This window comes from Sapajus apella, unplaced genomic scaffold (genome assembly GCF_009761245.1).
Source record: "Sapajus apella isolate SASKATOON/1434 unplaced genomic scaffold, GSC_monkey_1.0 scaffold10, whole genome shotgun sequence".
Classification (NCBI taxonomy): domain Eukaryota; kingdom Metazoa; phylum Chordata; class Mammalia; order Primates; family Cebidae; genus Sapajus; species Sapajus apella.
This window is the reverse complement of record NW_022436950.1, coordinates 42,438,095-42,453,218: the sequence shown is the minus strand read 5'-3', so window position 1 is coordinate 42,453,218 and position 15,124 is coordinate 42,438,095. Positions and strand designations below refer to the sequence as shown.

At 38.3% G+C, this 15,124-nt stretch overlaps 1 protein-coding gene across 7 annotated transcripts in view; it reads right to left on the bottom strand.

The window, feature by feature from the left end:
- Window positions 1-15,124, bottom strand: part of ANKRD44 (ankyrin repeat domain 44) — a 335,610-nt gene that overhangs the window by 10,382 nt on the left and 310,104 nt on the right. For all 7 annotated transcript variants that reach the window (XM_032277674.1, XM_032277673.1, XM_032277675.1 and 4 more), the window contains 7 exons: window positions 10,999-11,086; window positions 9,866-9,983; window positions 8,084-8,300; window positions 4,201-4,288; window positions 3,130-3,213; window positions 1,968-2,113; window positions 1,399-1,481 (listed from right to left, as the gene is read on the bottom strand). In XM_032277674.1, the coding sequence (XP_032133565.1) occupies window positions 1,399-1,481; window positions 1,968-2,113; window positions 3,130-3,213; window positions 4,201-4,288; window positions 8,084-8,300; window positions 9,866-9,983; window positions 10,999-11,086 (824 nt within the window). The remainder of the gene's footprint in view (window positions 1-1,398; window positions 1,482-1,967; window positions 2,114-3,129; window positions 3,214-4,200; window positions 4,289-8,083; window positions 8,301-9,865; window positions 9,984-10,998; window positions 11,087-15,124) is intronic.

Here is a 15,124-nt window from a genome sequence, read left to right as displayed (position 1 = left end):
CAAAAATTTGCCAGGCACGATGGTACACACCTGTAGTCCCAGCTAGTCAGGGGGCTGAGGCAGGAGAATTGCTTAAACCCAGGAGGCAGAGGTTGCAGTGGGCTGAGATTGCACCACTGCACTCCAGCCTTGACAACAGATTAAGACTCCATCTCAGAAAAAAATATATATCTTTAGATCCTTAGACTCAATAATTCCACACTTAGGAATTTATCTTAAAGAAATGAGTAAGGATGTTTATAAAAGATTTCTCTTCAATAAGCATTATTTATACAGATTGAGCATCCCAAATTCAAAAATCTGAAATCAAAAATGCTATAAAATCCAAAACTTTTTGAATATTGACATGACACTCAGATTTTTGGATTTGGAATAATCAACAGGAATAATGCAAATATTCCAAAATCCAAAAAATTCCTAAATCCAAAACACTTTCTAGTCCCAGGCATTCAGATAAGAGATACTGAACTTGTACTCACATATAATTGAAAATGAGTTATATGTCTAATAATAGCAGATGGGTTGAATGAAGGATGGCCCATTTCTAAGCTGAAATACTACATATCTTCTAAAATACCATAAAACATGATGTCTAAAAGACATTCATAATATACTATTCAGCAACAAAACCAAGTTTTATAAAATCATATATATGATATAAAAAGATAAATTATATATATATAAATATATATATAATTATATATATTTATAAATATATATAAATATATATATTAGCTATTTATATATATAAAATTATATATATAATTTTAAAAATAAATATATGTAAATTATATATATATATATATATATATATATATAATTTATCTTTTATGGAAGAAGGAATCTTGAGCAACATGTGAACACATTTCTATTTGAAAAAAAAAAACCAACACATTCTTTGCATTGAATTACACACCGGAAAAAAGGGGGGAGGGTAGAAATACACATAGATCTATTTATTTGCTTCATAGTAAAGTATTTTTTGGCTGTTACTACAGTGTCTTCAAATGCAACAAAAGGAAAACAAGTAAAACTGCTTATACTTTACAAGCCATCTAACTAACGTCCTAACTTTTATATGGTACCAAAATGTGATACAACAACCAGGGAGACAGATACAGTGGCAGTATCAAGACAGACAGACTACAGCAAGAATGCAAGTGGCAAGCTCCCTGAAAAGCATGTCCGCATCATCCGTGTTGATGAAGCGTATCTTCATCAACCTAGTGGGTCTGTCTTTTCCTTCCCACCCTTCAATTCCACTTTTAGTTGACAAGACTCTGGAAAAATGTACATCTTAATTAAGAGCCATGCTACCCAGTTCTCAGATAGCATTTCAGTGGTATTATTACCGTTATTACAGCATGAAGTAGTAATGTTTTAAATTCATTTACATACTTTACTACAAGCCAAATGTAAGGGTGTATTCAAGTCCTTGTCCTTTACAGTCAGATCAGCCTGGGCACTGTTCACCAAAATATCTGTAGAAAAAGCCCAAAAGAGGGTTACTTAGATGAGATGCTAATCACATGCATTTTGAAGAAGTTACTACAAACATAATAACATATTTAAATTAGTACAGCTCACATAATCATATTTAATATTTTTAAAGAAAAAAGGGAGTAATTTATTGTCGTATCTGTGCTATCCAAATTCAAGGTTAATAGGCACTAATTTTAACTGCTTTAAGAGTTCATTATTTCCATTTAAAATGATTCTGTTCTTAAACTTGGTTTCTAAATGTTAAGAATTTCACTGCAGATGGGTGGGCTCTGTGACAAGGTCCACCAATAATCAAAAAACAGGGAGCAGAAGATGCTCAAACAGGTAGAAACAGGTAACCCAAGTAAAACTGCTAATGGCCCTTTTCCACATGTATATACTATGAGAACAGCTGATTTCTTGATTTTACATTATTTTGGTTTTTGGATGAGCATAAATGTAAAGTCCATACAACAAGCACATACCCACAGCGCCTGCCTGCCCATTCTCAGCAGCCATCATCAGTGCTGTTTTCCCTGAATTATCTACTGTGTTCACTTGAGCATTGTGTCTCAGAAGAAGCTGCAAGCACTCCACATGATCAGCAAATGCTGCTGCGTGAAGGGGTGTCCTAAAGATTTAAAACAAGTATCACTTCAGTTTCCTTTAAACTTCATTCTCGTTAGTAACTGCCCAAGAAACATGTACATGGTGTTGTCTTAAGGATTTAAAACTTCTCAGTTTATAGACATAGGGATCAGGCCCCCTTCCCCTAAAGGTCATCCATAGCAGACGCCAAAGTCACCTATGTTACTGGAATCCCCCAGATTTCAGGGGGTGTATGTGTTGGCCCTGATAATGAAATCAGTGTCTTTACTGACTCTTTAAATTCCAGTGAGTCTACTTTTATTTTTGAGACAGATACTTTCAAAATTAATCCTTAAATCTATAGGTTTTTTAAAAATAAAAATTTAAAAGCCCATCATATCATCCATTGTGGATGCTTAATTTCTTTTAGAGGATAATTTGGCATTATTTATCAAAATTAAAAACTATTAACCCTTTAACCAAGGAATCCAATTCTAGGTCTTTATCTCTCAGATACACTTGGTCATGTGTACAGACACATATATGAGAATGTTCACTCTACCACACTTTGAAACAGCAAAATATTGGAAATGACCTAAATATTCTTCAATAGAGGGTAGGATGAGCAAATTACAGCATATCCATTCAATGAAATAATACGCAGCTTTAAAAAGAATATGATAAATCTATATATTTTGGTATGGAAGGTTCTCCAAGATATACTAAAAGTAGAGCATTGTTATAGAATGCTACCATGTGCAAAAAGAATCCACACATATACACATATGTATGTATATATGTTTATAAGTATGCACAGAAAATATTTAGGACAACATAAAATTTGTAAATAACAGTATATAGTAGCTTTTTCTGTGGAAGAGGCTGGTGATTCTGGGCTAAAAGCAAATTTATTTTAATTATATCCCTTCTGAAATATGAAAAACCATGCTTATCCATTATTTGTTCAATTAAAAACGTAGATGCTTGGCTACTCTGCAACTGCAAAGCAGAGACTAAGATTCATCAAGATAAAAGTCATGCCGTTTTAGGGTTACTTACCTGCCTTTGTCATCTCTACAACTAACGATACTGGAATCTATGGCCCCAAGCAGCAATGATGCACAATTCCCATGGTCATTTATTCTAAAATAAAAATGGGTTTTAATGTAACAATCTCACTCTTTTACATTGTATCCCCTCCTAACCCATCTTCCTATGTACTGTATATTTGATACTCTCAAGCATTTTTAAAAAATCGAACGTTAATATTTGTGGTATATGTTTCAATGGCATACACTTATGGTATTGAAACCAATGGTAACCCCTAGCATTACTTTAGAACCTCTATATCCAGTAGAAGTTTATTGCACTTATACAAGGTACCATGTTAGGTGTTTTGGAGATACCAAAGTGGAATAAACATGCTTCCTTTAGATTTAAATTTTTTCTGACTCTTTTTCACTTACTCTTTCTTTATTGATATATTTTATGCCTCCAATATCTCTCCAATCAAATGGCCCAGCTTCATATAAAGGCCAGAGACAATGTAAAGACAAAGCATCCTCAGGTCTTGGGCCCCCAGGCTAATCATGGAAGCCCTGTTGAACATAAGACTCCCAGGCTGACTATGGAAGTCTGACTTAAAGTCACTGTATCTACTGAACAATTGCTCACCATTGAGACTGGGGCAAAAATTAAATTTATCAGAAAAAAAACTTACAACATATGAAAAATGAAGAATTTCAGTACATGAAAAGTTGTCCTAGTGTGAAATGTCTTTCTCACCATCTGTAGGCATACTATTGTCAGCTCTGACTTATTTTTAGAATTTGGCAGACAAATGTGAGTTATACCTGAAGAGTTCTCCACATGTGTAATGCACCACTCACTCTACCCCTTTATGAGATTTCCCTAGGGTGGCAGGTGTGTCCCTTTGGAACTGTGGCACTCCACAAATGGCTCTGGGAAAATCATTAATGTTTGCTACCAGATCTACTTGTCTTTAGCAGCAAAATGGAATATTTCAGTCTTATCTGTAATCTAAAAGCTTTTTTTCCCCTAAAAAGCAACTTTTCTATGTGTAGTTAAAATAATAAAAGCAATACCATCAATTCTCAGCATTCTACTTACATTGCACAGTGCAGTGGAGTAAAGGGATTACCGATAAATTTGCGAAAACATTTTTGCTCCAAAAGTACCTCTATACAGTTTTCATTACCTGAAAGAAATAAAAATCATTTAGGGAGTTTTCAAGAAAGAAATTTTGTTCAACCCAATCTGCTTTTTCATTAAGTATTGAGTTTTGGCTTATGAATTTTCCTGAATTGGCTGAACATTCATTCTCTATGGGATAAAATTAACAAATGCCAAACTGTTATTAACTATGTTCACAGGTGTTCTGAGACTTAATGAACAAATAAAACAATGAAGGCCATATGGTCTGGTGGAGAGAAATGGAGAATACAACTCATTTGCAAGCAGAATATATTCTGTGTTATGCTGAGCTCTTGAAAGATAGATGCTTCACACAGGCATGCTTCAATTTTTCCACATTTATAAGAGGAAATGTACCTTTCACTCATACAAATACTTCCAATTACAGTTATACGTTCCAGTGGAGAGGCGAAACTGTCATTAGTAGAAAACAGTATTTGAGATAAGGCATGTGAAAAGGTTTTGACTGTAAAATACTACATGTGTTTTAATTGGCCCCAAGAATAGTTCTTGGCATATCATGGCCACTTAGTCAGCACTATTCAAATAAGTAGATGTATGAACATGAGAGATTGTTTTCAACAAAATGGCAGGTGGTTTTCAAATCAACTGAATTTGAGTTAAGTAAGGTCCTAGCTGTCAGCTTATTTGTTATGTGATCTGAGTCAATTTAGTTGAGATCTCTGAGCCTTAGTTTCTCATATGTACAAAATTGGACTAGGAATATCTGCCCTATCTATGTCATAGGATGGTGGGAACTTTATTCAATAAAGGGCCTCAGTGTGGTTTGCGAAGTTCTATACAAACAAGACAGATCTTGACATCTGGTATTGTCTCCCAGGAAGAATGGTGATGGTTCCCCAGCCTGACTAAGCATTCCTTCATTACAGACCTGGTAAAAAACAAAACAAAACAAAACAAAACAAAACCCTCTCTGTGGTTCTCAGTTATAAGGTCAGAAGACATTGCCACTTGGCTTTGGAATACAGATTGTCCTGAAATTCTTCTTGGTTGAACTCAGTGCTAAATTAGTGAAAGTTCCCTTATGATCTACCTCAGAATGATGAAGATTGGACAATTTGAAGTATTAAAATACAAATCAAACCTTTCTTGTATCTAAAAAGAGAAAGGCAATATTGGTTTTAGACAGATTAAAAAGTATATGAAGTAATAAATATAAAAAGCTGGCAGAGGCCAGGCATGGTGGCTCACGCCTGTAATCCCAGCACTTTGGGAGGTCGAGGCAGGCAGATCACTTGAGGTCAGGAATTCAAGACCAGCCTGGCCAACATAGCAAAACCCCATCTCTACTAAAAATACACATACAAAAAGAAAAACTCCCAAAATTAGACAGGCATGGTGGTGCATGCCTGTAGTCCCAGCTATTCGGGAGGCTGAGGCAGAAGAATTGCTTGAACCCAGGAGGCAGAGGTTGTGGTTAGCTGAAATTGCACCACCAGCCTAGGTGACAGAGTAAGACTCCATCCCACAACCCCCACCCCCCAAACAAAGCTGGCAGCTTCAGGCAAGTTGTACTATTTAGCCTTCCAACTAACTACATGGAACCCTCATTCAAATAGTCACTGACACAACAACTCTTCCAAAGCATCTAGCTTAGGGTAGCATCCACACATAGCATTCCTTAAATGGGGACTATAGGAACCCCAATTTAGAAGTTTGTTCAGGTAGGACTGGAGATAACTGAGCTTCTTTCGATATTTCAAAGTGCCCAGTGAAAAGGAATCTGGGAAAATGGGAGCTTGAAACTCAGACCTGGACAAAGCCTGCACTGAAGGGTGAACTACTTAGGAGAGGACTGCTCCCCATCCCCTGCCTGTACCTGGAAAGGCCTAAGAACACAGACACCTCTCCCCCTGAACCTGGGGAGAGGTGTCTGTGTCAGGGTTGCCACCTGCCATGGTAATCAGCACTCCCACTGCATCCTTTGCCTCTTGTAGGTTCTCCAGTGCCAGAGAACTCCACAGCTTGACCCAGATGGGGGTCACCATTAGGAGGTAAACAAACAAACAAACAAACAAAAAACACAATCCTCTAATGGCAGGAAGGGAACAAAACTAAATTGAAGAAACAGAAAATTCAGCTTTTACTGGGGCAGAATGAATGAAAAAAAGAGGACTGTAATGAAAACACAGTGAGAGGTCTTAAATTGATATAATTAGAACACACACAAAAACACCTTTCGTGGAACTATTAATAGTTTCTAAATTAAAATTTTAATTGACTAATTGAAATGTAAAAATAAAATTATGGAAGCAAAGTAAAAAATATATGGGAAAATATCCATATAATCTTAGGGGTAGGAGACCTTTTGAAGAAAGACTGGAAGCTTGGAAACCATAAAAAATCTGATAGATTCAAGTATATAAAAGCTCAAAATGTCTACATGGAAAAAGACATCATAAACAAGGAAAATATTCATATTTCTAAGACATTCATATCATTAAACATTCATTATATCACATTCAGATCACTAAGATAAGGTGCTCTTACAAGCATACAAGAAAAGATAAATAGTTCAATAGGAAAACAGTGAGCAATGGATGGAAAAAGTAATTTCCAGAAGAGGAAACACAAATAGGCAACACGTGTACTATTAGATAGGGAAATGCAAAAGGAAACAACAAGATACCCTTTTTTTGCCCTTCAAATTGACAAAAATTTTAAAAGGTGTTATTCTAGGTTGGGAAGCGTGTGGAAAAACACTAACTTTTATACAAATGTTCGGTAAAATAATAAATCTTAATATCCTTTTTGGAAAATAATATGGTATGATTTATTAAAATTAAAAAATATACAAACTCCCTTACTCAATAATTTTATTTCTGGAAACTTATCTGACAGAATTTATGGTACCATAATATGGACACACACATTGATACATTGTTCGCAATAGGAAAAAAACCAGTCTGAATGTCAATCCACAGAAACCTGGTTGAATAAATAATAAATGCTGGTATACATATTGCTATGAAGTAATATACAACTATTACAAGATCAATCCATATTGATACATATTGATTTGTAAGAATGTCTGCAATATAATTTTAATTAAACACGAACAAAAACAGTTATAGAATGGTTGTTGTTATCCAGTTTCAAAAAACAGATATGCATTTATTTGTAATTATTTATATCTCAAAGGAAAAATTATGAAAGATGCACACAGAATTACATTAGAAAGTAGGTTTGGAAATGTTAAAGATTTTACCTCAGATACTTTAGTACTTTGGAATTGGTATAATTAGCATAAATTTTTAAATTAAAATAAGTGAAATACAAATTTTAAAATCTCCCAAATAGTAAGTATGACAAACTTACTGGGGAATATGAAACATAAAAAAGAAATACCAAAAGATGAATCATGCATCTATTAGTAATCAGTTGTGACAGGTTATTAAATCACATATATATATATACATATATATTTGGTTTTAGTCTTATTATTTTAATTCCTTGTGGGATCCCTGGTTATATTACATAGATCAGAAACTCTGAATAAAACTGGTCTTTTAAGCTTATCAGTTCTGATTACGAGTTATGTGTTAATGATTAACTAAAAGGGGAAAGTGAACTTTAGTCAATTAAGGCATTGCAGCAGCTATGGAGGGGTGAGAATTATTGAAAACAAACAAACAAAATATGCAAAAAAGGTATCTTGGGTGCAGAAAGATTAGAAACTGTGATTTGCAGAGTTATACAAGGCTCTCACCTCCCCTGAGCTCACAGTGGTCATGGGGTAGGAAGTCTAATGGAATCAGTCAAATGATAAGCAACTTACCATTGTAACAAGCCCAGTGCAGTGGCGTGTAGCCTTGGTTATCTTTGAAACAACAGTCCTCCTCAGAAAGAGCCATTTGGAGAAGCTCACTCAGCCACGTGGCGTGGCCACGAGCAGCCGCATAGTGCAAGGGTGTCCTCCCTCTGGAATCTTTACAGAGAATTGACACTTCTTGTTCCAGCAGCATTTGCACACATTCCTCGTGTCCTGTCATAATCTGATACATTGCAATTAAAACACAAAACAAACCTCAGAAGACTCAGAAAGCAAAGCAATTGGCTCAGTGAGGCTGGGCTTAGAGCAAGCGGACAGATGCCTGGGTCTTTAAGGCAGGCAGGCTCTGCCCTATTTCAAGGGCAGAAGACAGGACAACCTCAGCAAAATTTGTAACAGAAAGATCTGTGAACATCAGCATTTTCCAAACATTTCTTGCCTCTCCCAACAACCATGAAAGATATAAAGATATAGCGGTAAACATCAGTTTTAGAATCAGGAAGGTGTAAGTGAAATCTTGGCTCCCCTGTGACAGGTCGGTTTGCCTCTCCGTGCCTCGCTCTATTCACCTGTATATAACAATAGTAATAACACCTCCCAGGGTGTTGTGAGGACTGAGATAATAGATGCAAAGGCTCTCAGCCTGTTGTACAGCCCACAGGAAGCACCCAAGAAATAAAAACTATGATTGTGACAATGATCACATAGAGTTTTTCTTGTCTTCATTTACCACTGTGCTTGGTACCAGCCCAAAATAGCAATTTTATGATTTCTGTTGTATTCACTTAGTTTATTTGGCATGCTTTAAAAAAGAGTCCAGAGGATGCAAGTGGCTCAAGCCTCAATCCCAGCACTTTGGGAGGCGGAGGCAGGAGGATCACTTGAGCCCAGCAGTTCGAGAACCACCTGGCAACATGGTAAAACCTCATCTCTACAGAAAATACAAACATTAGCTGGGCATGCTGGCATGCACCTGTGGTCCCAGTTACTGGGGTGAGGCTGAGGTAGGAGGATTGCTTGAGCCCGGGAGGTCAAGGTTGCAGTGAGCTGAGATCGTGCCACTGTACTCCGGCCTGGGTGATAAGAGTGAGACCAAAACAAAAACAAAAATAAAACAAAACAAAAAACACTTCAGCAAATGTGTGCAAATAATTGTGCACAGGAGACATACTTTGGCATTATTTGTAATGACAAACAATTAGAAATAGCATAACTACTTAAAACCAGGTAATCATTGGAATAAACTATGGCACCTGAACACAATGAGACATTAAAAATCATAATGCAGAAGAAAGTGACATGAAAAAAGGTCCTTGATAGACTAAGAGAAAAAAAGCAGATTCCAAATAATATCTTCAATATTCTCTCTTTTTAAAATTTAAAATGAATCTACATATAGAAAAAAGATTGGAGATAATATACACCAGAAAGTGGTTATCTCCAGGAGGTATGATTACTGGTGATTGTGATTTTCTTCTCTGGGCTTTAAAAAAATATTTTGCAAATTTTCTATAATATACATGTATTTTGTAGTCAGAAAGCAGAACCAATTTCACCAACAGTAGGAGATCATGCATCTATTATCACAATCTAACATAAAATCTTAAGAGCAAAATCTTCCACTATTTTGGAAGGATTTTATAAGGATTTTATAATTTCTTTTTGACTGAATAAGGTTAATTGGTTATATTAGGAAACAACTTTTTTGCTAAAAATTCACAGAATGAAAAGAAAGAAAACAAGCTCATTTAAAAATTGCTTGATTAAAGCTGAGAAAGATGTACATACCCCTCTGTGTAAAGCTGTGCATCCTAGGATGTCAACAGTGTCTATGTTGGCATCCTTTTCAAGTAACAACGAAACAGCATCAATATGTCCATATGTGACCGCAAGCATCAGTGGTGTTCTAGGCAGAGAGATAAAGTAGGCTTTTAAAAAAGGAGATTAAAAAAATATTCATCAGTACCAGTGGGAGGACATTCTCTTTTTCTCTCTCATTCTCTTCCTCTCTCATCTTGACAATTCCTTAATATTTTCTGAGTATCCCCAATTTGCTATATGCCATGCAGAACAAGCTATCCACCTCTGCTCTGATGGCCACATGGAATGTTGTTGGTGGAATGATCCCTAGGGATGAGGCAAGGGAAGCTTCCTTTTCAATATATTCATGTTAATCTCACCATTTTCAGACCTATGTAGCATTCACTAGATATCAAGGGCAGAGAGTATGTGTATGTAGAAGCCTCTCTTGCTTCCATCAGAGCAGCTCTACCTTGTAGCATTCTGTGTTGGACTTCTGCTAAAGATTTCATTTAAACAAAGCTTCTTTCCCTAAAGAAAAGTCTGACAAGTCTTAGGGAAAGAACAGAGTGTTGTGATGTGAGAGGAAGGTGAGATTCTGACTATGACACTAATTCACATGCGTGGGGCTAGTCACTGCTGACTTTTTGCTCTGCATTTCCTATTTATAAGAGAAGATTAGGCAGGGAATAAGCCAACAGAAGGAAATTACTTCGAAAAAACAAACTTGAGGAAGAAAAGACATCTGAAGAATTTTAATAATAGAGATAACCTCATGAGGTCTGTCTTACTTATTAATTAGAAAATGGCAATGGTGTAGTAGTTTCAGAAGAGAATAAAAATGGGTGGAAAGAGGGAACATAAATAAGAGCCAGGAAACATGGCCACAGCCCTTAAAAAGGTGATCCTTTTCATCAAGACATGCACACACCCACCCCTTCATGCTTTTCTTGGATATATGCACTGTAATATAAAGCCTCCTCATTAGTCCAGGGCACTCGCCCAAATACATTCCCCCAACTTCCCAGTTCCGCAGTCAGCCCTTGTAACAATCTAACAAACCAACCCAGTAGCTGTTGTGATTGAAATGTCAGCCCCAGGCCACGTGTGAGTGCACTTACTGTCCTTTGGCATCTTTCACATCCACCACCTCCGGGTTGTCTGCAATTTCTAGTAACAGCCGTAAACACAGTGTGTGACCATTAATTACTGAAAAAGAAAATAGTGGACATTCTTTTAATGGAACAACACTACACATATCTCTACCAAGTGATTTTATTTATTTATTTATTGAGATGGAGTCTCCCTCTGTCACCCAGGCTGGAGTGCAGTGGTGTGATGTCATCTCACTGCAACCTCCATCTCCTGGGATCAAGCGATTCTCCTGCCTTGGCCTGCAGAGTAGCTAGGATTACAGGCATGCACCACCATGTCCAGTTAATTTTTGCATTTTTAGTAGAGACAGGGTTTCACCATGTTTGCCAAACTGGTCTCAAACTCCTAGCCTCAGGTGATCTGCCTGCCTCAGCCTCCCAAAGCGCTGGTCTTACAGGCATGAGCCACCAAGTGACTTATTCTGAGATGGTATCATGCTCTGTCGCTCAGGCTGGCTGGAGTGAAATGGCATGATCTCGGCTCACTGCAACCTCTGCCTCCCGAGTTCAAGCGATTCTTCTGCCTCAGCCTTCTGGGTAGCTGGGATTACAGGCATGCGCCACCACATCTGCTAATTTTTGTATTTTCAGTAGAGATGGGGTTTCACCGTATTGCCTAGGATGGTCTTGAACTACTGGGCCCAATCGATTCGTCCTCCTTGGCCTCCCAAAGTGCTGGGATTACAGGCATGAGCTACCGCGCCCACATTTGTTTGGACTTCAAATCAGTGGTTTTCTATTGTTGCCGCTGGATTCCCCCTAGAAGGGCGCTTTGATCCCCACCTCCTTTTCTAGTTCCTGTGTTGAGGGCTTTTTTACACTTGAGGTCCTTTCTTATCTCCGGTTATGGGACTAATAATCTCTCCCCACTAGTCAGCTCCCCTTTTTGTTCCTCTGAGTCACCCAATTCTATATAATCATCCCATGTTCACCCTGCCTCCAGCCCTTCTAAAAAGAAGGAAGAAGGAAGTGAAGAGAGTGGAAGGAGATGAGGGGAGCCGCAGCAGGATGGAGGAGGAGGGAGGGGAGGAAGGAAGGTGAGAAGTGGAGGAGAGATGGGAAAGGGCAGAAGGGAAGTGAGTAGGGAGCTGGGGCTGCCTCTTCTCCCAGGTCGTTTTACATTCTGAAGTAGATATTACTGCAGCAGCTCTGACTGATGAGTCCTGGCAGAAAACAAAACCTCACGCTGGTAGCGTGTGCAGGCTCCATCCGCTCACTGCTGAGTGATGGTCCCTCTGCCCCGCGGTCCCCAAACCACAGCCCGCGCTTTCTCTGCCTTCTCAGGGGTCCTCGTGCCTGGGCCAGGTGTGACTGGGCTCCCTGGGAGCCCTTTCCTAGGCAGGCCGGGTCTCCCCTGCCCCTCCTCGCCCAGCGGACTGAGTGGGGGCCCATGTGGGCAGGAAATGTGGCACCCACACGGGGTAGGGCCGGCTGGGGCGGGAGCACAGGGAGCTCCTGTGCGCTGCTTTAGAAAGCTGTGGTCCCACAGGGGCTGGGAAGCAAACCTGTGACGATAACCCCGGGGTAAGCTGCTTTCCGCCAGGCTGTTGAATGGAAACCAAAGCCTTACAACAGGCATGGCTTCCCACTTAGGGAGTAAGATGAGAGCAACTGTGGTTAAAATTCCAAACGTGACCTCTCGTCTCTCCAACAATGAGAAGGCCGCGAAGTGCATTGCATTTGCCGCATTACGGATGTGGAGAGACAAGGGAATAGATGCCGCTATGTGAGGTTGATAAAGGCTCTCCTAAGAGCTGCATTTTGCAGACCTTTTATTCGCTCGCCAGCCATGAGAGAATGCTAATTTAACAATGACACATTTTTTTCAGGAACAATACGTACATATTAGAATTAGCCTGCATTCATCAAGAGCACTCAAATGAACTACAGGAATAATGCACACATTTTGTAGACCATTGCATTCAGCTTATTCTCAGCAACAGTCCATTTATGTATCTCGGGAGGACATTCTGCGGATTGGAGTACAGGTAATACGTGGTTACTGTGGTTGCTGCTGCTGCTATGTTTTTTGTTCTTACAATTACACTAAATCTGCTACCATTGGTGAAATAGGCAAGAAGTTTAATGTATGGCTAAAAGGAAATGACTAGCAAAGGACTGACAGCTAAATACTACGGACGGCAGGTTCATGAAGATGGAAAAACAGCATATTTTGACTGGTTCCTCTTTCTGTAGCAATTTAATACTACAAATAGTCATAATCATAATAGTTCAAGTGACATTTGATTTTTGGCTAAACATAAGAAGATAAAAATTATCTAACTTCAAATCACTCACTTTCAGCAAAACAGTTTCCAGAATTGAGCTTTTTGTTTGTTTATTTTGTACAGTAGCTTTCTGGACTTAGGTAATCGGCCTCAAATAAGGTTTTTTTTTTTTTTTTTTTTTTTTTTTTTTTTTTTTTTTTTTTTTTTTAAGACAGAGCCTCGCTCTGCTACCCAAGCTGAAGTGCAGTGGCGTAATCTCGGCTCACTACAACCACCGCCTCCTGGGTGCAAGCGATTCTCCTGCCCCAGCCTCCCAAGTAGCTGGGACTGCAGATGTGCGCTACCATGCCCAGCTAATTTTTGTATTTTTATTAGAGATGGGGTTTCACCTTGTTGGCCAGGCTGGTCTCAAAATCCTGACCTCAGGTGATTCACCCACCTCGGCCTTCCAAAGTGCTGGGAATGTAAATTTACCAGCCCCTCAAGTAAATTTACATTCCCCTGAAGTTTGTAGCCAAACTTAAATTCTCATTGGCTTCCTACACACTACATTTTTTTTTCCAAATTGCCTTCTAGCAAAAAGATGCTAATATCTTTAGCTCTGCTGTCAAATCCAGCTTTGTCTCAGACTAGCTCAGCCTCTCCCTGGCTGTGAGTGACAACCATTTTTCACACAACTCAGACTACAACTGTCACTGCAACTACTGTGCCAAAACCTCTAATACTCATCCTTGCTTTTGCTCCTCGAGGATTTGAAACTCAAAATATCAACTCTCAAGAGAGTTGAAAAAGGTTTTGGGTAAGCAGATCCTCAAAGCACAGGCTAAAGCTTCTGCACAGTAGACATTTTGTGAACCGTCCAGTGACAGTCTCTTTTTAATGAATGACAGGAGGAAAATCCAAGTTGAGTGAGTCTTCTTGACCACTAGGGGGCTTCATTGGACCACAACCCATATCACACCAGCAAATGAGTGACAATAATTGTTCTTCACTGCTTACCTGTTTATAAGGGCAATTTTTCACAATGGAAGTAGGCCCTTTGTACTTGTGAGGAATTATATAATAATGAAAATCGGATGCTTCTTTTAATAATAGGCAACTAGTCTTTAAAAAAGGAGGACAAAATCTGAATTTTATAATAATACCAAGAATGGCTGGGGAGAAAAAGACTAAATGGGATGAGAAATAAGAATTTATAATCCAACCATGCCAACCATTACTAACCTAATGGCTAACTTCTTTTTCCAGCAGTAATCGTTTCCAGGGAAGTAGACAACAATCAGGTTTTTTCAATCTCTGTATTGTTTTTCTTCAGTGGCTTGGAAATTCAGGGATGTAGATGGAAATAGTTCTACAAGGTCTAACATTCTGAGAAAATTTTCCCAAGTAACAAGAATCATAAAATCTTTTGAAAAACTATCTTCACTTATTTGCTTCCTCAATACACCCATTTCACCATGTAAGACAGTTATTTCTCTTTATAAAATGTTACCTACTACCCTAATCAATGGCTGATATCATTGGATTTCCTGAGTCCAAAGGTATCTATGCCTTAGCTGAGCTAGATTCTTCCATATTACCTTTATTTCTGTATATGTATCTAGAAGTGTCTTGACACAGTTTTTTATGGGCATGGGAGAAAAATCCCAGAAAAGGCAAATGATTTTCTTTTTGATATGTGTACTTTTAAAGTGTCTTGACTTTTACATCCATGTGAAAAAAAGCTAAGAAACATCATTTGGGCTGGCAGAACGATGTGCCGATTAGATTGCTGCCTTATGATTCCTTATAAGAAATAGTCCTACTGTTGGTTTTATGCTTTAAAATGCTGTTTGATTTTGATATGTTTTGTTCTATGTAACTTA